This window comes from Ruditapes philippinarum, unplaced genomic scaffold, assembly GCF_026571515.1.
Source record: "Ruditapes philippinarum isolate M1 unplaced genomic scaffold, ASM2657151v2 ctg2012_1_1_1_1, whole genome shotgun sequence".
NCBI lineage: Eukaryota > Metazoa > Mollusca > Bivalvia > Venerida > Veneridae > Ruditapes > Ruditapes philippinarum.
The window spans coordinates 95,417-123,296 of record NW_026864155.1 but is presented as its reverse complement, the minus strand read 5'-3'; the positions used below and the strand labels follow the sequence as shown (position 1 = coordinate 123,296).

The 27,880-nt window shown below is 29.5% G+C and overlaps 2 protein-coding genes across 5 annotated transcripts in view; both read right to left on the bottom strand.

Moving 5' to 3' along the window:
• Positions 1-4,101: 4,101 nt before the first annotated feature.
• Positions 4,102-27,880, bottom strand: part of LOC132724599 (uncharacterized) — a 54,854-nt gene continuing 31,075 nt past the window's right edge. Inside the window, exons 1-10 of one of the 4 annotated variants that reach the window (XM_060709479.1) lie at positions 26,032-26,429; positions 25,369-25,557; positions 23,033-23,146; positions 21,824-21,958; positions 21,320-21,355; positions 20,829-20,903; positions 20,382-20,426; positions 19,207-19,425; positions 5,645-5,732; positions 4,102-5,441 (exon numbers count right to left, since the gene is read on the bottom strand). In XM_060709479.1, the coding sequence (XP_060565462.1) occupies positions 4,898-5,441; positions 5,645-5,732; positions 19,207-19,425; positions 20,382-20,426; positions 20,829-20,903; positions 21,320-21,355; positions 21,824-21,958; positions 23,033-23,146; positions 25,369-25,557; positions 26,032-26,095 (1,509 nt within the window). In that variant the 5' untranslated portion in view covers positions 26,096-26,429 and the 3' untranslated portion in view covers positions 4,102-4,897. Of the gene's footprint in view, positions 5,442-5,644; positions 5,733-15,231; positions 18,192-18,336; positions 18,425-19,206; positions 19,426-20,381; positions 20,427-20,828; positions 20,904-21,319; positions 21,356-21,823; positions 21,959-23,032; positions 23,147-25,368; positions 25,558-26,031; positions 26,430-27,880 lie in introns of those variants that run through there. The other 3 variants (XM_060709476.1, XM_060709480.1, XM_060709477.1) reach the window with 3 other exon arrangements.
• On the bottom strand, positions 6,365-12,664 carry LOC132724595 (uncharacterized). Its single transcript, XM_060709473.1, has 5 exons — positions 11,257-12,664; positions 9,376-9,501; positions 8,991-9,125; positions 8,614-8,649; positions 6,365-6,603 (listed from the first exon to the last, which is right to left on the bottom strand). Exons 1-5 carry the CDS (start codon positions 11,414-11,416, stop codon positions 6,365-6,367), a joined length of 696 nt encoding a protein of 231 aa, XP_060565456.1. The 5' UTR covers positions 11,417-12,664.

Here is a 27,880-nt window from a genome sequence, read left to right as displayed (position 1 = left end):
TGACAACTTTCTTTAAATGCTAATGATAACAAGTGAGGGCAATCAGGCCCTGCCAATCTTTGGTAATATTTAACAGAATGACATAGAATATCTATATAAAAAGGGTGACGCCCTGTTTCACCTAAAACAGCATCATTTGTAGCTTTCTTATTAACACCAAGAATGTATTTCAGGGCTTTTAAATGTATCTTATCACATGGAAGGTTACTAAAAGACATTTCAAGACTATAATTATCTTTTCTTACTATACATGAGCCTGTATTAATTGTGCCCCATATTTCACAAGCATATAGTAACACTGGTTTAATGGTATGGTCAAACAAATGCACAAAACTTTTAACATTAATATTGCTACTAGATATACATTTCAAAAGTTTAAAATATGCTCTTAAAGCTCTCTTACATAAATCCTCCTGACAATGATGAAACAAACCATTGGCAGAAAATACAATACCCAAGAATTTGTAGGTATTGACTTGGGTTATCAGTTGTGATCTATAGTAGATATTAATAACTGGACACTTGCCCTTACAAAATACTAAAACATTTGTTTTGCTAATGTTGACTATTAAGCAATTCTGTTCACAATAATCAGACAATTTATCTAAACAACTTTGCAAACCTTTCTGACTTCTAGACAATAAAAGCAAGTCATCAGCATATAGTAAACAATTGAGTTTTAAATCATTTAACAAAACCGGGTCATCTTCATCAGAGAACATACTTGGCAGATCATTTATGAATATTTTAAACATATTGGGGCTTAAATTATCACCCTGTTTGACACCAACATCTTGTTTAAAAGTGTTTGTTAAACAACTACCATGAAATTTACCAATTTCCTTATTTTTTGATTCATGTAAACATGAATTACTTTCTATCTTAACACTAAGGTAAGAATTGTCAAACATGCTATTCAAAATATTGAAAAATTTACCATTATGTGTTTAGCATTACCGAAATCAACTCGTAAAAACCAACCTAGTTAAAATATTGCTATTATTTCTTCATTATTTGAAGAAAAATAGTAAAATAGACTTTCAGTTAAAAAATCTATTGAAAATATTTTATTTTTATGATGTTATGAACAAAAATGTAATTATTGAGTTACTTCCCTTTGTTCTAAACAACCCGTTATGTGTTTAGCATTACCGAAATCAGCGGTGAAGTTTAAATTATGTATATAATTAGTAGATAGTAGATTAGATAACTCTAGTAGAGCTCTATTTTATAGACATATTTTCTGTTTTTAAGTTTCAACCATATCTAAATATTATCAATGTTGAACGGTTTTGTAAAGATCTCACTACGTTAAGAGTATCATCTCATAGATTGCACATAGACTCAGGTAGATGGACTAAACCAAATAGTATACCTTTAAATGATAGAAAATGTTTTTCATGTAATGTCTTAGAAGACGAATACCATTTCATATTAGAATGCAATGTATATAATGATTTAAGAAAAAGTCTGATACCGCCATATTAGCATGTTATATATCTGCATGTGATTGTCGTGCATAACAATTTTCTAAATAAAATCGTATTTTTAAAAAGCTATGATCGGACTATGATGGAAAAATAAAATATTCTGTAATATGAGTTAAAGATAATTATAAATTTTGTACATGTTTATGTTTTATGAAGAAAAAATATCCAACTTCAATCGGAAGTTTATGATTTTCTATTATAAATTTGAATACAGATATATAATTCGACTGCTCTAAAAATGTTCCATAAAAATTGTATGATGTTTCAGGCAGTAAAATTGGAAATTTGAAAGTTTGTGTCTTTCTTTTATTGAACAGTTTAACTATATATTAACAGATCACTAACATATGTTATGGGGACTCTTTATTATAATATTTTTATACTTTAGTCATTTACTTAAATGTTTAATACGAAATAAACAGATGGTTCATTATAATCTACATACAATATATGTCAACTGTACCTCCTGTCTTAATTACTTCACACCTTACTTAAAACAGTAATACACAGCATGTCATATCGTACAAGTTACAACATTTCATAATTGAAATGTGTCAGTAAAAAGTGTTCCTTTTTTTTCATCATATAAATATATACCAGTCATTCCATAAATTTATGCTGTTTACAGATATGAAATTTAAAATGATTTTAAATCGATCAACATAAAATCATGACTTAACACTTTTTCAATAAGTACAATATGTAGTTAAGTATCCGGGACATCAAAAAATTGCATACATTTTTGGAACAACTGATATGCAATTTGGTAATAATAATATCAAAGCACCTTGTCTCATATACCGAAATGTTTTCTACGGCCACCCCTACAAATTAGTTAAAACCGGTCTTTTGACAATTTATTTAATATAAAATTATATTTTTACCAGCTTACTAGATCTGAAATATGTATAATATAGAACTATAAAAAAAAAAGTCTTTTGATATATATTATATAGGGATGGCCGCTATACGTCATTTTATATTAAACTGTAATGTATTTTTTGTCTTAATGGAGACAAGCAGCTTTATTTTCATGCAAAATAATTATGTCTAATTATGTTGTTTGGATATTTTAAAGTTTCCATGCGCCGATGTATATATTAAAGGATTGCGGTTAACGAGTATGTTAATTATGTCAACTAACACCTCCATTGTCCGAGCACGTGTGTGCTTGCTCCTTATTAGTAAAGGTGTTATGATGAATGGCTACCGCTATTACTTTATTTATTTTACAACTTTTATGACAAATTATATCACATTTATAGCTACATTATCCTAGTAATAAATATCTTACATTCTGTTCAAGCAGTATTTGAATGTTGTAAAATTCAGGTTTGCATTTTCTTAATAAGTTTAAAAAAAAAAGAAAAAAAATTGTTTCCTAAGCAAAATATGCATTTAATTTAATAATATGTAATAGATATGTTGATATTGTTTAGTAATTATATTCTGATCTCAATTTGTATAAATGCCTCGTTAAATATTTTGACATTATCCTCATATTACATGTTGTATGCATGTTTGAGTGAATAAAAGATGTGTTGTTGTTGTTGTTGTTGTTGCTACGTCTTTTTATTTTAATCAAATCATAATCATTGGATTTAAATTAAATTCTGTGATAATTTCCAATCAACTATTTTAATAGTGATCTAAATTAGGCGGATAACTTCAAACACAGTTTTGTTTAATCTTGTATTTTGAAATCATTAAGAAACATCAAAGAGATGATACGCTGCAATGTTATCTGACTAAACATTGTAAATAAGCGATATGAATTCAAAGTTTAAAACTCACTCAAATACCTTTTTCATAGACTTCTGAAATTCATGCAAATATTTTAGGGGTTGTTCTCGTCTTTGAAATGAAATCCGATTTGATTTCGGTAATGCAACACATTAATAACAAGGGAAGTAATCATGATATAAAATACATATATCCGTCTATAACATCATCATTTTTTATAATTAAATATTATTTTCCTATGTTTATGGTTCAGTTTGAATGATTTTATATTAATTAATTAAACAAGATCTATGAAAATATTTAGTTTAACTTTTACAAGCCGATTTCGGTATGGTAACATATATTTCGGTTCGTGACAAATCAGGGAAGTAATCTTGAAATATAGGTATTGTTTCTAATTTCATAATTATTAATTATTTCGAACTGATTTTTTGCATGAATGTCAAACTAAACCTATTGTAATAGATTATAATGAAAAAAATATAATAGAACGCTTAATTGTGATTTTACAAGTCGATTTCGGTATTGTAACATATATTTCGGTTCGTGACAAATCAGGGAATAATCTTGATATTTAGTTATTTGTTTCTAATATCATTATTAATGATTATTTCGAACTGATTTTTTGCATGAAAGTCAAACTTAACCTATTGTAATATATAATAATGAAAAAAATATAATAAAACGCTTAATTGTGATTTTATAAGTTGATTTCGGTAATGAAAAGTTGATTTCGGTAACTTTACCGAAATCAAGTTGATTTCGGTATCGTAACGTACCGGGACATACCTACTAAGGTATTATCATGAGAGTATCTTGGTTATTATCATGGAATAGTAAACCAATTAAAAAGTCAATGACAATGATGTATACTTTGCAATTTTTATTTTTGTCTTCAACTTTTCAAATCGTATCAGTTAATTTTTGGCCTGTTTCGATCGCTTTATATAATATATTTTCAAGATAATGTTTACTTGTTTTATTTCGTGTCTTGTGCGTTTGATGCTTTGAATTAAAATCATATATACATGATGGCATGTTATTTTCCTTTCTCATATATTGTACACATTTGACCTGTTTTGTTTGATATTTGTTCTGCTAATATCACACCGTTTCAATAAATCTCAAATACTTTAGAAATCGCGAGTTTTTCTTCTTCCCTTGAATAATGGTGTTACACATAATATAAATTGAAATCCAAAATAATAAAAGAAATATGTTGCATACTGTTTAAACTTATTGCATATATACATGGAAGGCAAAGAAACATGAAAGAATAAAAACGTTGCTGTATTGACTGTTGCAACCTTTCATTTGTCTTGAGCATTGAAAACATCTCAGCATAGATAAATATCTTACATGAGGGAACAGACAAACAAGGACCAAACATTGGGTATAGCAGTTCCGTCATCAACACTAGATGTTCTGGTCATCACTAATTATCAGTTCAAGTACTGTATAGTATTCCAACTTCAACACTTGGAATACTGGTATCATTATTAATTAACAATCAGAAAATGTAAAATCACTGAGATAATAAAGCACTAAACTATATATACCACATAAACTATATATCAATCATACAAAAAAGCTAGTTTTTGATGCGCATTTCTAATGAACAATAAATTTCTGTAACACTTGGTTTGCTCAGCGAATTTGTCTTATCATTTATTTCTAGTATTTGATGTAGAGTCATAGTTCTTGTCATCTTGAGATACATGATTGTAAACGTCATCAGGCAATGCTGTGTTGTTCACCTGTGTTGTTGAGTCGTAATCAGATTCAACGAAACTGTGGTCTCCTGCTGTGTTGTACAAATTGTTAAATTCTCCTTCTTTTTTAAAGAGAGATGCTGAATTGTACTCGTCCACGCTTTCAAAATGATTGTATAGATTGTCCGACTGATTAGATCTATAACTTCGAAACCGTTCAGTAACATCATATTCATCATTCGGATACGATTTATTTGAGGAATTATCTTTTTTGGATTTTGTGTCAACCTTTTTAGGTTTTTTGACAACAGCATACTGTGCGCTTATGTCAGTTAGATTATTTTCACTCGTATGGTGTTCAGATGATGTTTGAGTTTCTTGAATACTTTCAGAGTAAACGTTGAGCTGACCATGAACTGGCGAAGTTTCTTGAATGTGAAACTGATTCATACGTCCATTTTCATGTTTTGAATTGCTAGACTGCCAACATTTTATGCTAGAAACGAAACAAAAATATATGTATTTTAGGTTTTATCAAATTAATTTTTTAAGAAAATAAATGTATTGGCAATGGCATTGGTTAAACTGCAAAAACAATTCTAAACTTAATATGTAAGTTACTGTTTCTGAAAATCCATGTAAATGTCAGAATTTTAGTTACGTTAACCATGACCTTTAATGGATTAATACACATCTTACCTTTTTCTGTAAATATAAATGATAATCAAAACCCCACATGTCAAAGGTAATATTATACCAAGTGGTACACCAACTTTTATCCCTATATCTGAAATGCATCATTGCGGAAAATAAATACACATGAATAAAAGTATTGCAACAATTATATTATTCTATTATTGCAATACGTTAGCAATGTCTACAAGAACCTTCCTCAGTAATGTAATGCTATATTTTTTAATCAAATGTTAAAGTTCAATGAGCAATTACGGGGCAAAATACTTTTGAAATCGTGTGTGTGTTTTCTTTTTTTGTCTGATGTTTTTTTCATTTGTTCGAACGATATCATTTAGTAAAATGAAATTATTATGAAATCAAAACTAAAGTTATCATTAAAACATGTGATTCTCAAGACAGCAATGTTACATCATGTATACGTATGTTGTATAGACCATCGACCACAACAATTTCCTAAACAAGCCTTTCATTGGCTGTTCAGTGTTCTGACGAGTGCATGTTCGTTTTCGGCATTTTTGTATCCGAATGTTCTCTGTATCGAATTTGTCCTAATTTGTCAATGAAAATAAGGTGCTGAAAGGTTTTGATATGTTTGCGATGCAACAGAGACTAACATATTTTACTTTGTGAATGACGCTTATGTCCATACATACGAAATAATTCAGTTTAAGAAACAAGATAAGAAGATCTAATAAATTAACTGAACGATATTTTTGTCGGAAGTCATGCAAACGTATACATCTGAAAGAAAGAATTAATTAAAATACAACCTGAACTTTGCTCTTCCTCTTGTGGTTGAATGTTCATTGCTTTTGTTTTATTTTTGGTTGAAGTCTGTTCTTTCATTGGATGTTTGGTTGATGTATGAGATGCATCTGCAATTGTTACCCGGCGTTTTGTCATCGACATTGCCGTTGGTTCTGTGGCAGTTGTAGTGTTTTCTGTAACTTTGGCCGTATGCCCTTTCAAATTGACACAAATATGTTAAATGCAACAAAGATTAAGCGCATATGTTTTATTTAGGAAATACATATTTTTTTCATTCCTGCATAATATTACACGTTTCGAGTAATATAGCCACAGATGCAACAGGTCTTAATGTCGATATATATAATATAACATCTTGTAATACTACATGCGATAAGAAAACTGTTCCTATGCTGATGTGCTCTTACAATGAAAACTATAAAATAAATGTGTGTACATTCAGCTTAGAAATAATTTATTTATCGTCATTTGACCCCATTTTAGTTTGTCATATCTCATTTCAATTGACGTGTCATCCTTTTCTCGTAACCTCTTGACTACATTGTATATTTACGCACTCGAAATCTCAGTCGTTGTTTAATAGGGATTTAGCGAAAACAAAGTACATTTTATAGGAATAGCAATTTGTGTAAACCACACACAAATTTTTCATACACGTGGGAATAGCATTCCGTGATAATTATAAAATGATTTGTCACGATTTTTATTCAGAATGTTTTATGTATCATTCACCAAATATAAAATAGTGAAAAACGGTTTTTATTTTGCTTATTGTGACTTATACAATAATATAATATATTATTGTATAAGTCACAATAAGCAAAATAAAAACCAATCAATATACAGTTATTTTGTCATCCAGACTTCTTTGCGACTATGATATTTAAAAAAATATAAATTGATTATCTATTTTTATTTATATAGACATTTTATATTCATTTTAAATAGCTTTAAAAAAATGAAAAAAAATGCAAACATAGACTCTTACTTAACATCGCAAACAATCAGTGTGATGTCAACAACTCTACGCGCAAGACATTGCGTGTTCCAAAATAGTGCATTGAGTAAATTCTGATGACCTGTAATGCCATACGATGACGATAAAGATCTTTAGATTTAAAACTAAACCGAGACAAGATTTATGTTAGCAATAAGTTTTACACTTACCATCAAAACAAAAGTTATTTATTGTCCCATTTCCATTGCTTGAACCTACGGATAACAACAAAGAACAAAGTAATTCATTTTGTCGTTCTTTTTTCATTATTATTTCAGCATGATGGTGCACTTAATTTATTTTTTGAAAACAACACAGATCCAAATTAAAATGCTTTCACATTTATATTTTCTGGTCAAGTTTCAACTTAAAACTCTAAAACTGCGTTGCTTCTAGTAAACTTTTAACTGCCGACAACGTATGATACACTATTTAATAGCATTAGTTTATTTTTATATAATTTATCATTATGTCGTACCCTTATCATTAGTTAAAAATCATGAATAACAAACATATATGAAACCAAGATCAATAAAAGGGCTGCATTCAATGAGCGTCATCCCCAAAGACTTGCAACATAGGACCATCGACAAGAAGACTGCATGTAATGAAATTTCAGATAGACCTTAGAACACTAAGGTTATGTCAATGTATATAACTTGTCTGAGATTTTAAATTCTAAATTATTTACAAACCGTATATTCAACGTACATAACGAAAAGCGTTTCTCCTTACAATTTGCATAATACAATCCAATTGAACTTCTATAGGCTCCACATAATATACCTTGAACTGGAAAATTAATAAGTCTAGATTATTTTACAAAAAGAGTTTTATCGAACATATCATGAGTATCTTAAAATGCATTTTGTTTCTCACTGAGGGGGTAAAACTTTTGAAAGCAACATAAATTTTTACACTTTGGTCTAATTCAGTAATCTTTTTCATTATTCATTGTTAAATTGTTGACAATTGACTATTTTGTATCCAAGAGAAGTTTGTGTTAACAAATCACCCTTTATAATATAATTATCATTTTTATTTGATAATTCATTCTCAGAAAAGCTATAATTATCAACAAATATGTTTTAAAAGAAGCCAAAAGATGTCGTTCAACCGTTAACTCTCTAAACAGAAACTCCTAGGTGAAAGATGTGTGTAGTCAAGACAGGTAATTAGTTATTGATACTCTGATAGTACTACTTACTTTTGATGTAATGCGCCTCTGTACTAGCTATTCCCACTGGAAAAGGACACACAAGTCTGCTTGATAGTTATTAAATATAAAGGTTAACAAACAATACCTAAATCACTATTGAATTATTGGTTGTGCTATCCATTTTGCCGATGTAATCTTTACTATCAATAAAAAACACTGTCAGACTTAGCGGCAATTGCAATGGTGCTTTGCCATGAACATATTTATGTAGAATACAGATGTCATACATAAGCACATAAGTGATCATTACATAGCCCTGTTTACTATTTAGAAACTTATGATAACCTAAATTTTTAAGTGTTTGAAACAATGTTTTTTAAGGGGTGCTTTTATTTTGTTAAAAAATGAGTATATACAAATATTACCTGTCCCATACAATACCCCGGTATTCCAATAGAATCCTGGCTTAATTGCTGACTTCATGTTTTGCAAGTCAGTTAATGAAATCTTATAGTCACAATCAATTTTTTCCCGACTGTTGTTATACACAACTAAGTTTCCTGTAATGTATGTGCGAGCAAAAATTATACTTGATAATATGACAGATAAATAATCTAATTACATGCATGTTTACGGTGACTCCTATATTCATTATTGCAAGATATTAATATATACTAAGACAATAATTTGTACCTCATCTACATGTATATTAACCTGTTTTGCTTTCTTCCGTAGTGGATTTTCACATTTTACATGAATTAAATGTTTATGCAAATTGAAATATAATATAGAAATAAGAAAAAGGTTTACCTGCTTTATTTTTACAAAAATAATTTCTATTTGTGTTACAGTCTCCATAAAACGTTTCATTGTTTTCATATACGGTGCTGTTGAGGTAGTTAAATCCACAGTATTTGTCCGGTCTAAAATAATTTTCTGAAAGCGTAAATGATTCTCTTAGCATGGAACGTTCATTGACCAATGCAGTTCAATGTTACTATTTTATAAACTCTCAAGAGCTTGAAAAGATTCATAATGAAAATATGAACAAAACATGAATAAAATTAATAAAACCAAAATTAATAAAACGCGGCTTATATGTTCATTTTGAAAAACATTGCATGTAGAAATCCTAGAAAAGGATAATACGATAAAGTCACCTTGCTACAGAAAGTGCAACGATATCATGCAGTTAGTATACATGGTTGCGTACCATACTGATCTCTATTGGACCTATAGCCGTTAAACCATTATATGTTTTTCAGCTTTGTACGAATATGAACTCTTTATTTTATGATATACATTCTTAAAGAATTAAGAAAAAGGAAACACTCAAAAACAATGGTGTTTTGTATTATATTAAATACAGCTCATTGGAGTAAAATGTGGATATCATTTGGCTCTGTTGTACTCGGAAATTGCAAACGAGGCTTTCTTTAGGGATTCTGTATTTATCTATTTTATGATCACATCAGTGTTATTTGTGCCGTGTGGCGGCTGTAAAAAGTCTCCCCGTACATTTAATCAATGATGTTATATTTTCGATCCTTGAAGATCGTTCAGCACGGCATTATTGTGTGCTTGTGGTATTTTTAGTTTCAACTTTTCGGCATTTTCTAGTTGGGTGGTTCCAATATTCCTACTTGAATAATGTTGAATCACCCTTTGGATATGTTGCCTGCTTTTTAAATTTGTCTTTTGACGTCTTATCTGTGATACGCAGGCTTCATAACCTCTGATCCCCTTTCAAAATTCCATTTTATTTAGTTCCGCCCATTGTTTTCTCGTTTAGGGCACACGCTTTTTATTACTTGGGGACCATACGCCGCTTTTCATGGAATGGCACGGAAGTGTCACATTGAAGGTTCCATGATAACCGCCGTATGAACACATCTGCGGATGTTTCTAAATTCAAAATTTTACTATTTCATGTTTAAATGTTGAATTCTGCTTAAGCCGGTGCTAGGGGGCGTGGACGGTAACTTGCACTTTCCAGTACCGTCCATGAACAGGCTCAATCAAACCGAGCCTGCAACATTTTCAATTTTGCCGTGTTGGGCTTTCTTTAGGGATTCTGTATTTATCTATTTGATGAATTACAATGTTAGTTTGATACAGATTTTTTTGAATTGAAAATGAAAATGAAAAGATTGAATCAAATATGATTTATATTGCAACATTACCTTATGGTATAATAATTACATTTTATAATGTGTGAAAGTGATATTGAGGTGCTTTCAAATTCAGATAGATAAGACAGTCTGCTTTTGTATAAGCTAATGGCCGAATACATGTACTTGTTATTTGTTTATCCGTTTCCCTGAGCAGAAAACTGATAAAAAGAAAATGTTAACTTGTTGTGATTTCAAAACTGTATATAAAATATATTTTCTGAAACAATTGATGAATTTTTCAAAGTAAACAAATCAAATACGAGTAAATTTCATTTAAAAAGTAATAAATAAAAGGTGCAACAAAGTAAACCAAATTTGTAAAATAAAAAAGCAAGCCTTTATATATGAAAACAATGAAGGGGTAGCAGACGATTTATGATACAGATCCATCCTTTAAATTACAATTGTAATTCCTTTCGTACTTGTATACTAAATGTGTTAAGGACACTATCGAAAATAAAGTATGTTGACAAAGCTTAACATATTCATGCATACAGTTACATAAACAATTACTTACCGGTATCAGAAAATATTAAATAATCAGCTGTCCATACATCTATTTCACTTTTTAAATGGAGTTTATCTATATTTCCACCTAAACCAGTCTCATATGGAAACATTTTACTACCTCTCCTTATACAGTGTATTCCTGCATCTTGCCAAGTGGAACTCTCCATGTTACAAGATACACTCGGTGGATAACCTTTTAGAGATTGGGGAAAAAACAAAATAATGAAATAATTATAAAATAAATGTATAACATCATTATACACACGACAATGTTATTTCACTTAATTTTTGAAAATTAGAAAAAAACAACAACAGCAAATGTAGCTTATAGTATGTAAGTAGAAAATAGTATGGTTTTAACTTTACAAAAGAAAATCCTTGACGCCTATGAAAGACGTTGTTTTATCGGACCTATCTTACAAATATGTAATTTTGAGACATAAGGAACATTTATTTATAAGAATACATTTTTCTTATATAAATAACTAACGACGATATACGATTAGGATTGAAAATATATGTAACGTTACTCGTATAAAAACAAGTTTAAGTACCTTCTGTTAAGGAAACTAACACTTTTATCAAAACGATAAATACCAAAAAAGCATAGTCCTTCATTATAATCCAATATTAAACTCGTGATACATAACATGAGATAAGGTAGTTTAAACACTTTAAACGATAACAGTAATCTTAAATGTGAATTTCAAACCCTGCTGTCTTCAGTATCGACAAATATTTTACTGTTAGATTTGTACAGGAACTTGTGTAAAATTTGTACCCTGATTTGTATTTGTTTAAATCACCAATTTTATCACAGTAGAACGTGCTTAATGTTATGTTTAATCAATTTTGTGAGATCAATTTTGATATAGAGGATATTTGTTTGTTTTGCATGTAAGATTGAAATATAATTTCACTGAGTGAACACCAGATGCAATATTTTCACGAGTGGCGTCGCCACGAGTGAAAATATAATAGCTGGTGTTCACGAATGAAATATATTTCAATCTTATATGTAAACAAATAAATGTTCTTTTTATTTCATGCTTTTTAAGTGATTTTTAGTATTTTTTTACTGATTTTGCCGCGTAACGTCGCGCATTCTCCTTTGTGACGTTATCACATCATGACGTCACATCATCAATTTTGAAATATAGTTCTTTTAAATTTCTCTAATTTTGTTACATTTTTAAAATGATGTATGGTGACATCGACTTTCTTTGCCTAAAGAAGCAAAATTTACTTGTGACGGCATTTATTTCTGCCTGTTATTCCATTTAGTTATGATTTTCTTTTCACCCGCATTCAGATATAATCCGGCTACAGTGAAAATTATATTTTATAAATTTCACTAGTGGTTTATCAGAATATAATCATCTGATTTATTGTAATAAAACACTGGAATGCATGAAATAAAGGCAAATAATAATAAATAATGTACTTTATAGAGACGGGTGTATCAAGTATTTAGCTTTTATTGATAACGCAATATATCAAAAATGGCTTAAACAACGTTGCTTTGTTTTGTTGTTGTGGTGGTTTGTTTCTTAGTTATAATACTTTATTTTATTTATTCATATATTGAGTTTATGTGATGATATAAGATTAGGATGAAATAATGTTAACTTCTTCTAATTTACATTTTTAATAAGGTAACACGTTAAAGGTCACGTTTTAGATAAGTTAAAAGCCGATTGTTACCAAATAAACTATTGTTTAGGTCCTGGTATAAACTTATAACTTTAAAATATGGAAAAGGGGTAATCCCTCAGAAGATATGAAAACAATTATATTAAATGAAAATTCCAGACTCTGTTTAATTAGTCTGTACCTGGAATCAATGAATCCCGAAGGACCAGAACAATCTAACAACAATAAAGTGAAGAAGGATGCCAAGCAAGGCTAAAAAAAGAAAATTTGAAATAAAGTTTAAAATACCGTATACTATCAATATTTTTTCATTTCAAATGGTGTTAAAATTAATATAATATGCTAACCAATGAAATAATTTTATCAGCGAAATAAAATGCATGACTCGCTTTGCACTACGTACTATTTTACTCACGACTTGGTACAGCTAGTAGATAAAAGCTAATACGCTAATACGTATAGAATTAAACTTGTTTTGAAATATGAAATATATCAAAAATAAGGAGTGAGAAAAAATCATTTTCTTTCTTTACTCGCTCTATACGAGTATGAAATAATGATTTGCAGTTTGCAAACTTTTTAGTCAAGATGAGATTTATTTCACTTATTTTAAGCACTTGTGAATTTGAACATTCTACTTTACGTTATATGAAACCTTGGCCACTTTATCAATCAAAAGTATCTTCTATTTACACATCAATATTTACAATGATTAAGTTGTTAATACTAAAAATGATACCAAAGAAGGAAGTCCTTACAGACGGGAAAGATAACATATCGACAAAAATAGAATAATCACTTATCTAGTGAAACACACAATTGATGAATCTTAATATATAAAAGTAATATCCTGTCTTTCATTTCTGTTTACAACGAACTGTTCAAGATCTTTTCATTTGAGATATTAAATACACATGCAAAAATAACAATTCAATTGTTGAAAAAAACTCACCACCCAATTAAGTAAACAATTAACTCAAGCTGTATTATATTCATCATTTTATAAATTATTTTATCACTGTCTTAATATGTTTTGTTTGTTTTTATTTGCTTTACAACTAAATTGTAAAAATCATTAAGAGCTAAAAACATTGACATCTATACATAATTTGTACCCTTCTGTTATTTTTTTTCTATAGACTTACATTATGAAGTGTAGTTCTATAAAGTATTGCAATTTCGTGGTTCAAACCATTACCTAATTTTCAATTGTTTAAAATTACGATATCTTATATGCTTGTAAAAACAGATTAAGGTTGCCGTGATTTTATAGCTTATTTTAACAATTCATTATATTGACATAATTATTGAAATTTATGTGTACAATACATCAATACCTAATGGTTTCACTATTGATTCTTCAAACGTCGTTCCGTCAAGATTACAATTTAAAAAATTCTTGCCGTCTATTCCTCTTTATTGGAATGTTCTAATGAAGTAGAATAAAATTATTCTAAACGCTTTGAGAGAACTTGTACTGATGACCAAACATAACTAATTAAAATCGTTTAAAATGATAAAATAATATACATTAGTATATATAGCTTTAGTTGTGATTGTTTATTTTTATGGATTGCAACATGTTTATGGTCATTGCAGCCAGAAAAAATCCAGCCAACAAAATGCTGGAAATATGCACGGCGTTTCTTTCTAAAATACGGAAACTGAATGTGACACTGACTACTAAAAAAGTTTGACGAAGGCGTATTATTTCAATACAACATATATGAGTAAACAAACATATTCTCATAAGAAAGGATAAAACACATGTTACACAAGGCTAACCTACCACATTAATTTGTTTGGTTTGTTTGTTTGCTCGTTTTTATCAGAGTATGATTTCTATCAAATTCTAATTTTTTGCAATCTATATCAAGTCAAAGATTGTATTCGACTAACAAACGCATTCATGGTCATGCTTTGTTTTTGGAAAATCAAGATATTATCTAAATTTGAACACTATTCCTGTTAAATAAAAACACTGTTTTGTAATAACCATTTGCAAAATATTTATTTAATAAATTTCATATTCTATAAGATTTTTTTCTGTAATTAATGTATGTAAAACTTGAAGTGCATAGTGTCCCTCGCTATGATAAACGTCGTTGACATATATATTCATTACAACATGATCGATGTGTACCGGTTTAGCAGAAATGTTTATGACATTGTTGATGTTCTACAGTTTCATTATCGCGTTGTCTAGAAACTATGGTCAAGATGGAAATATTAATAGGTTGATCAAGTCTATCTCTTTCTTTTAATTATCTTTGGTTAGGATTTCATAATTTCTATTTATATGTTCATATTATACAATGTCATGTCTCAGATAAAAATGTTAATTCTCCTTTTGTAAATGTATGATTTATGCTAATAAAACTCACAGCACTCTTTAAGGACTTGAAGAAGTAGCTAGCTATCGATAAGTGAGAAAGATATTTTTTGGTCTAAATGTTTCAAAAATCGTACAACATGCTTTTAAAAGGTGATAGTGTCTTAAATTGCTTTTATTTGTGTCCCCTTTGGTAAATTCAACATCTGTGCTTTAATTTTTGTTCAATATTATTGTCTTTTGACGTAGATTTCATCTTGCAGAAAAAATCTGTTCATACACGATGTAAATGTGTGCAATATTCATTTCAATTTTCGAGGAAACATTGAAAGCATTTACTTTAAATTATCTATTATTACGAGTCTTCTTCTAATAAGTAACATGAATTGTAGTTCATCTAACTTTTCTTTACAAATATCTTTGTTAAAATCACAAATAAAGTACACAAAGGTTTATCTAATCATTTATGCAAACCATATTGAGAAAATACATATACAATATACAAACATTTTGTCGTGAAACAAGATTATTCTGCGTTTCCTTTATAGATTACACATATTTTCTTTCAGAAATAGATCATTATTACTCATAATGGCAAGTAAGTCAGTTTTTATCTGAAAAGTAGAAAACACTTTCTATTTATTTCCCAAGTACATTGTTTTCATACATTTCTTTTACACATTTTATTCATAAATTTTACTGTGTGTTTCTATTAAATGCGCTCAAAGTTGCCTTCAATTGCCGTGTGGCAGCCGTAAAAAGTTGCCCCGTACTTCACTTCAGTGTTGTTATATTTTCTGGTCCTTCGGGATCATTGATGCCAACACTATTAAGTGTTGAGAATTTGGTACCGCTCAAGCCGGTGCTAGGGGGCGTGAGGGATGTTGCACACATTCATTATCCCTCATGTACAGACTCAATCAAATCGGCTCTGCAATTCTTATGTTATTTTGTTGTGATTAATGCTTCCCAGATTTTTTTTTCTGATTTATTTTTTAGTTTGCCTCGAGTGCAGTTACTCTTTATAAAATAAGAGTCCTGACATCAAACGATCTTGTTCATTTCACATGTGTTGTAAAAGCAAAACTCAGTCAAACTTCTATGAGCTTTGTGTCGCAAATTGGTCTTTACGTATCTCATGATCTGTCAAGTTCCAAACTTCCAAACCGATTGCATAATTTTTAATACATTAGTGTAAAAGGTATCATCTATTTGCCAAACGTTTCATTTTGTTTTTGTTTTGTTTTAGTTTCCTTGTTCGTCTTTCCTTTTATTATTGATTTGCTCCTTACAGTTCAAGTATAGTGGCAATCGGAAAATCTAAGTTAATGTCTGTTTGTTCAATTGTTCAATTCACTTCGTACACTGCACTGATGACCATAATCATTATTTCGTTTACGACTCTGCAATGTTTAAGCAATTAACACATTCTGAAACTCATCAAGTAATTTCAATTATATAACTCTGGATGAGCGATAGTATTGTTTATCAAATCAAATATTTCTGTCTGATTAAGATTACCACGTGACGTCAATACATCATTTATGTGGGTGTAATATAGCATGAAAATGATATTATACGGCAATATATTTGGACGAGCACAAAACTAAATTCTCAAACTATGTACCTGTCGCAATTAATTCAAAATTTCAAACAAAAATGTTGAACAACCTATCAACTAATATCATACGAAGCGTTGGCTTAATGGTAGATAATAATAATTAAGAATTCAAAATATCTCCTTTGCCTAAAAATGGAAGCTGACTGTAGGCTGCACAGTCCGTCTAAGAATATTAAACAGGTTAAGGGTGAAGAAACATTATCAAATTTACAGTGCAATATTCATTTAAATCATTATTCAAAATAGCATGCATTCACACTTAGATGCCTACCAAAATCAACAAAAATACATGGTGCGAAATATTTCAAACATTGATTGCACTGTCAGAAGTGCCCATAAATCATGTCCGAGATATCCAAAATATTTTTTCCGAAATGTCTTGTTCGGTATGTATGTGGTCTGACGGGTTCATGGTCTGAAGTATATTTAGACACATAAAATATTAAACTGAGTTGATTGTTCATTTGCTGACGGGTTCATGGTCTGAAGTATATTTAGACACAAAATACACATCAAATATTAAACTGAGTTGATTGTTCATTTGAGCGGGATCAAGTACTGGATATAGCAGTTCCATCTTCAACACTAGAAGTACTGGTATCATTAACCGACGATGATCAATATTTTAGCAGCAATAGACAAATTATTACAGCTTCTACATAAACTTTATATTAACCATACAACAAACTTGTAAATGACACGCAGTAAGGCAGTTCTAATAAACAATAAATTTCTGTTACACTTGATTTGTTCAGCAAATTTGTCTTATCATTTATTTCTAGTATTTGATGTAGAGTCATAGTAGTTTTCACCTTGAGATAAATGGTTATAAACGTCATCAGGCAATGTTGTATTATTCACCTGAATTGTTGAGTCGTAATCAGGTTCAACGAGATTGCGGTCTTCTGTTGTGTTGTACAAATTGTTACATTCTCCTTCCCTTACGAAAGATGTCGAATTATACTCGTCCACGCTTTCAAAATGGTTGTATAGATTGTCCGACTGATTAGATCTACTATTTTGAAACCTACCAGCAACATCATATTCATCATCATCATCATATTCATCATTCGTTGCGTTTTGACACGATTTATTTGAGTAATTATCTTTTCTGGATTTTGTGTCGCCCTTTTTAGGTTTTGTGACAACAGCATACTGTGCACTTATATCTGTGAGATAATTTTCATGTATGTGGTGATCAGATGATTTTGGAGTTTCTTGATTACTTTCTGAGTAAACGATGAGCTGACCGTGAGCTGGCGAAGTTTCTTGATCGTGAAACGGATTCATGCGTCCTTTTTCATGTTTTGGATTGCTTGACTGCCAACATTTCATTCTTGAAACGAAATAATAAAACTTATATGTGTTTATTTTTATCAAGTATATTTCTAAGAAAAGAAATGTAAAGTATGGCACTGGTTTAACTACGAAAACAATGCTTTAAAAATAATTACGTAAATATAAATAAATATAAATATTACCTTTTCCTGTAAATATAAATGATAATTAAAACCCCACATGTCAAAGGTAATATTATACCTAGTGGTACACCAACTTTTATCCCTATATCTGAAATATGTCATTGTGGAAAAGAACACAGCATTAATCAACATGTTTCTTTGAAATACACAATTCATGAATTAAATGATTGCAACATTTCTATATTTATATTAAGGTAATATGTAAACAGTGTACATAAGATCATTGCTTAATTAGAACGGACTAATGTTTTTCATATAAAATATCAAGAAACCCTTGAAAATCTTATGTGATGTGGAGAGATAACCTTAACAATATCATTTTACCGTTTGACATTAAAATTGGTTAAGTTGTCATTACAAGACATCAACAGTATATTAGCTATTTGTTATTCAGTCCATCAATCACAATTATTTCATAAACACGCCTTTCATTGGCTGTTCAAGAGGTTATTTGCAATTACACAATGTCCTGATAGGGTTGTTCGTGTTCAATTTCGGCTTTTCATCAAATGATCTCTCTATTGAAAATATGTTCATTGGAAATAATCATTAGCATGCCAAGAAATGATTCCAACGCAAAACTTTTTCTCCCAATTTGTCAATAAAAATAAGATACTGAAATGTTTATAATATATGTTTGCGAGGGATTCATTACATACTGAAACATTTTACTTTGCTTTTGATAATGGTGACCATACATGCGAAATATTTCAGTTTAAGAAAATAAAAGATTTAAAGATGAAAATTTCTAATATATAAACTTGACGATGTTTCTATCGAAGGTCATGCAAACATATACATCAGGTATTAAATAAATAAATAAATAAATAAATAAATAAATAAATAAATAAATAAATAAATAAATACAACCTGAGCTTTGCTCTTCCTCTTGCGGATGTGTCTTTTTCACATTTGTTTTATCTTTGATTGAAGTTAGAACTGTCATTGGATGTTTGGTTGTTTTATGGGATGTATCTGCAGTTGTTTGTTGGCGACTTGTCATCGACATTGTCGTTGGGTTTGTGACATTGGTAGTGTGTTCTGTTCTGGTGACAATTGTGCTGGATTCAGTTACTTTAGGCGTGTGTCCTTAAAAAATGACTCACAAATTGGCAAAAGCAACAACGTTAAAAAGCAAATGTTTTAGCTAGGTAATACTTTTTAGTTCTGAGTGCATTGCTGCATACCTTTTTAATATATAATAATATTACTGTAATAGTAAAATTTAAAAATCAAAACGTGTATAATAAATAATTTGTGAAATAACATGAAACATGATAACTGTTCCTATGACGATATTTCCTTTGAATAAGAATTGTCAAATACTGCTGTGTTTATGTAGTGTAGAAATAATTTATTAATAGTCATTTGACCCATTCTTAGTTTGACATATCTGACTTCAATTGTCGAGTCATAGTTCATCTCGTAATATCTTAAAAACAATTAATATATACCCACTCAGAACCTTAATCGTTGCTTAATAGTGAATTAGTGGAGACAATGTTAAAGTATATTTTATACGATTAGCAATTTGTTCAAACCACACACAAATGTACATCTTTTTATTCACGTCGGGTTAGTCTTTTGTGAGTATCATAAAATGAATTCTATATCTGTTGTTAACTGTACTGTAATAGGTTTGATTCTAAATTTATTTTACTATCATTGACTAAATAGAGAAAATTAGTGAAAATATTTTTGATTTTCATTTTTTTTATTATTGTTTTGTGTTATGTATACAGTACTATACGGTTAATCCGTCACCTATACTTGTTTGCAACTATGCTTTTTTCGGTAACATATATAATGCTTATCTAGTTATAATTTTAACATTTTTTATCCATTTTAGCTTGGAAAAAAATAATTCTAAATTAGCAAACTAACTTTGCAAAGAATAAATATGAGGGCAGTATTTTTACGCGTTCAATATGCGTGTCCCAAAATAGTGCATTTTGTAAAAGCTGATGACTTCGAATACAATTAGACTAAGGTAAAGATCTTTGAACTAAGATAAGAAGTATATGAGCAATATATTTAACACTTACCATCAAAACAAACGTTATTAATTGGACCATTCCCATGGCTAGAACCTGCAGATGATAACACGATTTAAAATAATTTGTTTTGTCATTCTTTCACATATTATCATCTTTTAAAATGATGACACAAAAGATCCAACTTAACGCTTAAAGTTACAACTTGCTCATTTTCTGTTTCTAGCTTAATAAACTTTAAACTCCCGATAACGCATGCTATATGATTGAACTTTGTATCCCCATAATTAGCTGAAACCATGTATAACAAAAGTTATGAAAACAAATATCAGCAAAAACGGAAACATTCAATGAGTGTATCCATCCCCCTCAAAAAAGGCACAGGAACACAGAATCACCTGCATTCGAGTGCACTTGTATTGAAATTCAGACAAAACTGAGGAGATAATGAATATGTATACAACTTGAAATACTTTACAAACCGTATATACTACTTACATAACGAATAACGTTTCACGTTACAATTTGCATAATACATTCCAATTGAACTTTTAAAGGCTCCACATAATGTACCTGGAATTAGAAAATTAATTCATTTGATTTATTTTGTAAATGATGCTAATTAGAGAAAATCGAAAACATTTTGATGATATCTCAGAATGATTTTGTTTCTCATTGTAGGGGTAAAACCTTTGAACGCAATATATATATTGTTAAATTATTGTTCTTATTTTAACAAACCTTATTTAGTTATAGAATCATTATTTATAATGTGTTTTGTTGACAAAAAATTTTATACTCAGGGAAAGTTTGTCAGCTGCAATATTTATTAAGTTACTTTATGTTTTACCCTTTTTCAACGGATATGATATTAAAGTAACAAAATAGATTTTGTTCAGCTGTGAACCCTCTTACATGACACCTAAGGTAAGAGATGAGTGTAGAGAACACAGACTTTTATAAATTAAAACGTTGACTTTGCTACTTACTGTTTAAGTTGTTCACCATTGTTCTAGCTTTACTAGCTGCAAAAGTACAAATAAATTGCATGATAATCATTGTATATGCTTAAAGCTACCTATATGTTTTATTGACTATTTCGATAACGAATCCACTATAGTTAATGTGATGCTCCCAACTTTAACTTTTATATACCTGTATAAGTTAAACATAGCTTTGCCTGTGTTAAGTTTTATTATTTTATATCTCCAATAATATGATATAAGTCTGCATATCTATGCTTCCTTTTATATTAAACATGGCATGCCTTGCAACTTGATTTTTTCCGTTAATAGTTATGTGCACTGATTATCTATCTTGCTTACATACATATTTGCATATTATAAATAGCACCGTGTTTGGAATTTTAGTGTCATTTACGTAAAAATATTAAACATCAAATTTCAAAATGTTCCAAACAATGTATCCGTGCTCTGGCCTTTTCTTTCAGAAATTTCAAATTATAAAAATATCAGCATGATAACAAGTTTTACCTTTTCCATGCAATGTTCCAAAATTCCAATAGTATCCTGGTTTAATTCTTAATCTATTGCTGTGTAAGTCTTTTATTTGAACGCTATAGTTACAGTGGACACTTTCTCGAGTACTGTTAAAAACCTCCAACGTCCCTGTAAAGTTTAAAGGAAACATATGCTAAATAATATCCTACACAAATATTTAAAAAAGAAATCTAATTATGCTTGTTATAATTATTATCATCACAAGAAATCACAGTATTCAAAATAAATGACTTGTTTTACCTTAATTTGAAATTCATAGTTTAAAGTTTACAATTAATGTTTACATTTTATACGAAGCATTTTTGCAAATTTAAAGTATGTTAGTGTAATCAATCTGACTCATGTTCAGATCTGCATATTCCTTACATGTAGACCTAATTGACATCGTATAAGATTAAAGTAAATTTTAAAAAATAACTGCTTAAATAGACTCATTTTTAATGGGTAAGATTGTTTTGCCAGTTACCTGCCAGCTATATTGACAACGCCATGCATGTTCTCGAAATCGTAAAAATTAACTTCTCAGTACTTGTGTTTAAGCGGTTATAATTAGAAACCGCATCGCTTTCAAAATTATGAAAAGCAGCGTATTGGTATGTGATTAACTTTTAAGGCATGGAGTTGTACGTGACCCTTTTTCGGTACATGTTGGAGCAAGTGATCTGTTAACCGTACATGATTGGTTTATCAACGTTGTATAGTTTGTTTCATTTAAATTAGTAATGAAATCTATACTTCATGCACATATGGTAGTTTCAAATGGGTATATGAAAGAATATTAAGTGCAATTAAAAGAATAAAAAAATAAATGTTTGAATGAAAACATTATTGTAGAACGTATGAAACAAAATCTCAAACGTCTGGATGATGCAGGCGGTTAACCTTCTAATCGACTTTCTTCGGAACCCGGTTTTCGACCGTCACCGGTCTCCGAAGACCTTCTGCTGATTCAAACGTTTTTTGTTGTTGTCTCTTTTACAATTTTGAAAACATTAAAATGAATACTTAAAATTATTAAAACTTTCCCCAATCAGAAACCATTTTAATTTGTTAATTGTTTGAAAGATAAATACAAGATGACAACCAATGGATGGTAGTTAGATCCTAATGCGTACCGTTATTTAGGAGCTAATTCTTATCAGATTGGGTGATGTAATCTAATGTACAAAATATAACTAATACCTGTTTCACTTTTGCAAAAATAATTTCTGTTAGCATAACAATCTCCATAGAGCAACACTCTGATTTTGTAAAATGTACTATTCAGGTAGTTAAATCCACAATATCCGTCATTTCCTTTGAAATTGAAAAAAAAAAAAACATATAAAATTACTTATGAGTAGAAAAATCAATATCTTGTCATGTACTTTGCTATTTAGAAAACAAGCATCATTATCAAAATTTTGATATACATAGAATTGCTTCACAGATGGGTAAAGATATTATCATACAGTAAAATGTAACTACATTGGAGAAGGACACTGCGACGTGACAATATTGAAACTCACCTAAAATCAAAACATTCAAAATGTATATGAAGTGCGCCATATTGTTCTAAGGATAGCACTATTTTGATATCAGGATGTTTTACTTTTAGTTTAGAGGTTAACACAGTTACTGGTTGCAGACGACAAAAACAGTATAATTCTATCCATTGAACAAAAGAAGCAAAGTTTATATAAAAAAATGGCAAATATGTTATTACTAATCACACAATGTATCTGAACGACAATATTTATGTAATTTTGCATGTTTAAATTATTTCCTGTTTTCTGTAAATACACTGTGCTCCCCCTTCAAATGGACAAGTCTATTTGTTTATTGCATCAGAAAAGCATTATGTGGTCTTTTTCTTTGTCAGTTATAGCCCGTTTCATGTCAAAGGTTACTACATCTACATGATACTGCTTAACAATCGTTATTGTTGAGTAATAAAATGATGAAAGCGAGCGTTAGTAAACGACTATGGAATCATCATTGCTTCAAATTTTACAAAATGCATGTATTGGTTACGACTATCATCAGCAGCATTGTTTTCCAGAACCTTTTTTAGGCCATTATTTAAAGGTTAATACTTGGTTGCTGCTCGCCATTATGTGATAATGGCCCGAAGATGTGCATAGTGACCGGAGGGCCGCAGGCCCGAAGGAAATTATGAACACGAAGGCCATTTTGGAAAAATAATGCCGAGTAGCATGGCGGCCAAAATTGCATAATGACCTAGATCTTGCCATAATGGCCATGAAATACCCTAGATTTTGTTACTTTATATAGTTACATAGGTATTAAAAATATATATATTTCTAAGATACACGTAACTCTTTCCTTCCAGCTTTTACACCTGAACGTCTGTTTATAACCTTATTAATTAATTTAGTGTTGCCCTAGCAGGAATTTTGGTAAACTAAACTTGTTATACTTTAGTATTATTATAAGTACTTTTTGAGATTGTTTTCGACGAGTACACATCTATTTAACCTACATGTACCGGTATACTGGACAAGACTAAGATTGCTTTAACATATGTGTAAGCGTTTAATAGAATCAATATTGCATTCAACTATGCAAATGACATGTTTATTTTACAGAACTGTGTTACTTCTAGTGTCATAGTATTTAATTCGGATATTTGAAACTAAAAATGAACATTGGGTCAGAGATTTATGCTTTTATGTGAATCAACTTTACTCGGGGAAATGGAATTGAGACTATCTTTGTCCCACTAGTTCAGATCGGGGAAATTACATGTTGAGAATGCTAGTTGTTTATTGGTTACATTATTAAGGTGTGAAAAAGAGTTTCAAATTGTTGGAATGCGACTCAAAATAAAGGTAGATAATTTAGATTGCCTTTGTAGATACTAGTCGAAAACCGTATGATGATATCTTGTTGATATAACAAACATCACAGTCTATAATATTTGATTTAAGGATGCGTGTCATAACACCTTATCTGAACACTATTTTTTAAATAGTTGATAAGATACATTATGGAACAAGAAAGGTGTTAAAATTAACAGGATTCGAACTTATTATTGAATTCACAGATATAGAGACAGATACATTAATATGCAAATAATATTATCACAGGTTCTTAATTAAAACTATCTTTTAAACTTATTTATTCTGACTAGCATTTTTGGTTAAAATATGTAAGATAAGTGGAATGCATTACAATATACACATGATACTGAATTATAAATTAAGCAGATTATAAACCTTTTCTTAAAATGGTTTTGATAGTAATGCTTCCAATCCAGAAATTGTGACCTTAATAATAAAAAAAAAAATGAAATTAAAAGTTAAATAAATAAAATTAAAAGTTAATTTTAAAAGAAGCATAAAAAAGCTGTTATGTAGTAAAATGACTTTGATCAAAATTGTTAACCTTAATTTCTAACGAACAGGAACTAAATAAGAAATTACAGATATTGTACTAAGATTGACAAAATCACTACCAAAACTATTTTTGAAGAAAATGTACAACATACAATAACAAATACTTTCTAGAACACTTACCGGTATCCGATTTTATTATATAATCGGCTGTCCATATGTCTATCTCACTCTGTAAATGGAGTGCGTCTATATTTTGTCCTAAACCAGTCTCAAATGGAAGCATATAACCACCTTTGTTTGTACAATTTTCAACTGCCTCTTGCCAAGTCAAAAGTTCCGTGTTGCAGGATATAACAGAGGATGCATCATCTGGGTTATTTTTCAGTTTGCAAAATGAAAACATATATTTCAGAATATTGCAGATAAACACATTTATTTAAATGATATACAGTCAATGAAATGGCTAACCAAGGTGGTAATTTGGTAAATTTAAAAAAATAGATTTAATTGCATTATTGAAAGAAATATTTTTGTTTCAAATATATAATTTAAACAATAATGTCAATTATCTATCAATCATATATCTATAACATTTTGTCTTCTGAATTTTGAATGCACAACTTTACTTTTTCTTTCTTAGGTCTTATTAAAACAATAGTCACTTAACTTCATTGTTTTATAGATTCCTGTGTCTCACAAATTGTAATTGACGAAGCGTACAGGAATATCAAAATATTGAATTGGCTAAAGTTGTCGACCATTATACAAAATCCTTGTAAATAAACATTTAATTAACAATTCAAGGCGAATAAACTTCTTAAATATCAAATAAATTTTATTTACCTTCTGTAAAGGTAACCAAAGCTTTCATCAAAACGATAAATACCAATAAAACAGAATCCTTCATGATTATCCAAAATTTATATTGTAAAATGAACACGAGACACGTTGTTAAAAGATGAGGAAGTTAAAATAGTTTAATCTCAAAGCTGCTATCTGTCTAAGTATCATAAGCTAAACTTGACAAGTACTTTCATTGTTTCATTTGTACGACTTTACATTAAGAGCACATTCCGGTCACCAATCTTTACTATAGTAAAACGTTTTCGATAACAGGATGTTATCAATGTTATGTGATTAATTTTGCCCGGCGAATAAATAACGATATTTAATATTCATGATAAAGTACCATGCACAAAGATTTTATTTACTTCAACAAAAATACATAATGTAAAAATAGTTGAAGCATTATTGTTGTTATTTTTTTTCAATGTTAAAATAAGTTAGAGAACATTTTAACATTTTATTATCTCTGAAATTAATGTACACTTTTAATTAGGGAACACGATAAGGGTTACTTTTAATTAGTTTACACGGCGAGATTCAAATTTAATTAGGTTACCAAAGGAAATGAAGACTTTCATAGGTCAAAATTTAAACTTGTACCACTAAGGTTGCCCAGTCAAATTGTGTAATAAAGCCTGAAATGCCATTATTTCATTTAGAATTGTTTAACCCAAATGATGTTAAGACATATAAACTTATGTTTTTGGCTAACTAATTAAAATCCTTTGTTTTATCAGTGTAATAATATTCATATCACTCAATCTACTATGTTCTATAAAATATTGTTTTAAGTTATAAGGTATAGTATATAAAGACATTTGTTTGGGTTTTAAGTTTTCGTAATTAATATGAAATAAATCTTTAGATATTTTCTTTCACTCGTGGAAGTATTAATTTGCAAATATCTGACTTCTCAGTGAGATATGCATCATATTCACTCAAAACAAATATCCTCTATTTATGACATTTATTGTACTTTTCACTGTGCGCTTGTGAAATCAACATTCTCCTTTCCGTTAAATATAACATTGGTTACATTATCAAGCATATACATCTAAATTTATAATGATTAAGATGTTTATTTGAAAATGATACCAAGAAAGGAAGTACTTAAATATTAGAAAGATAAAGTATTATTGTCATGAACAAATATCTGATTAAGTAAACTCATTTATTCAATTTGTTCTTGAAATTATATCTACCGTTATACAATTTCAATGAATATAATGTTAAAATCTGTTATTGAAAGAGCAACTTACTGAAACACTTGACATAAAAACATACTTTTTTTCTTTCTGTTATAATTTTTCATACGACGCTTTGTTTTAAAGAATATTCAAAAGTGTACATAGTTACGTCAAAGTTATATCAAATCATATGTACGAACCATCACCTTGTTTTACTTATCTTTTAAAAACATTTGAAATTCTGTATCGCATGCGCTTGTGGGAACCTAGCAAGATAAACATAGATTAAGCATGACTTTTGTCACAGCTTACTACACTGACACGGCGAAATAAATGACCTCAATACATCAAAACCTAATGGTTTCAATATAATGCACGTCGTCCTGAGATGCACAAATACGTTGGGGATAACAATCTTGCAATATAATACAATGGTTGATTGCAGTATTGTCTCCCTTTTTATGAATAAAGAGCAGAATTCTCAAAAGATACACATGTATTGGGAACATTTTATATGAGTATAACCTTAAGTAAATAACGAATAAAATTAGATAAGTACTGACAAAGTCAGCAAAATATAAACATTGTGGTTTTTGGACTTCCGTACAAATGTTTAATCACTCTTATACTGTAACAGTATTTACTGCCGGAAGGCAACG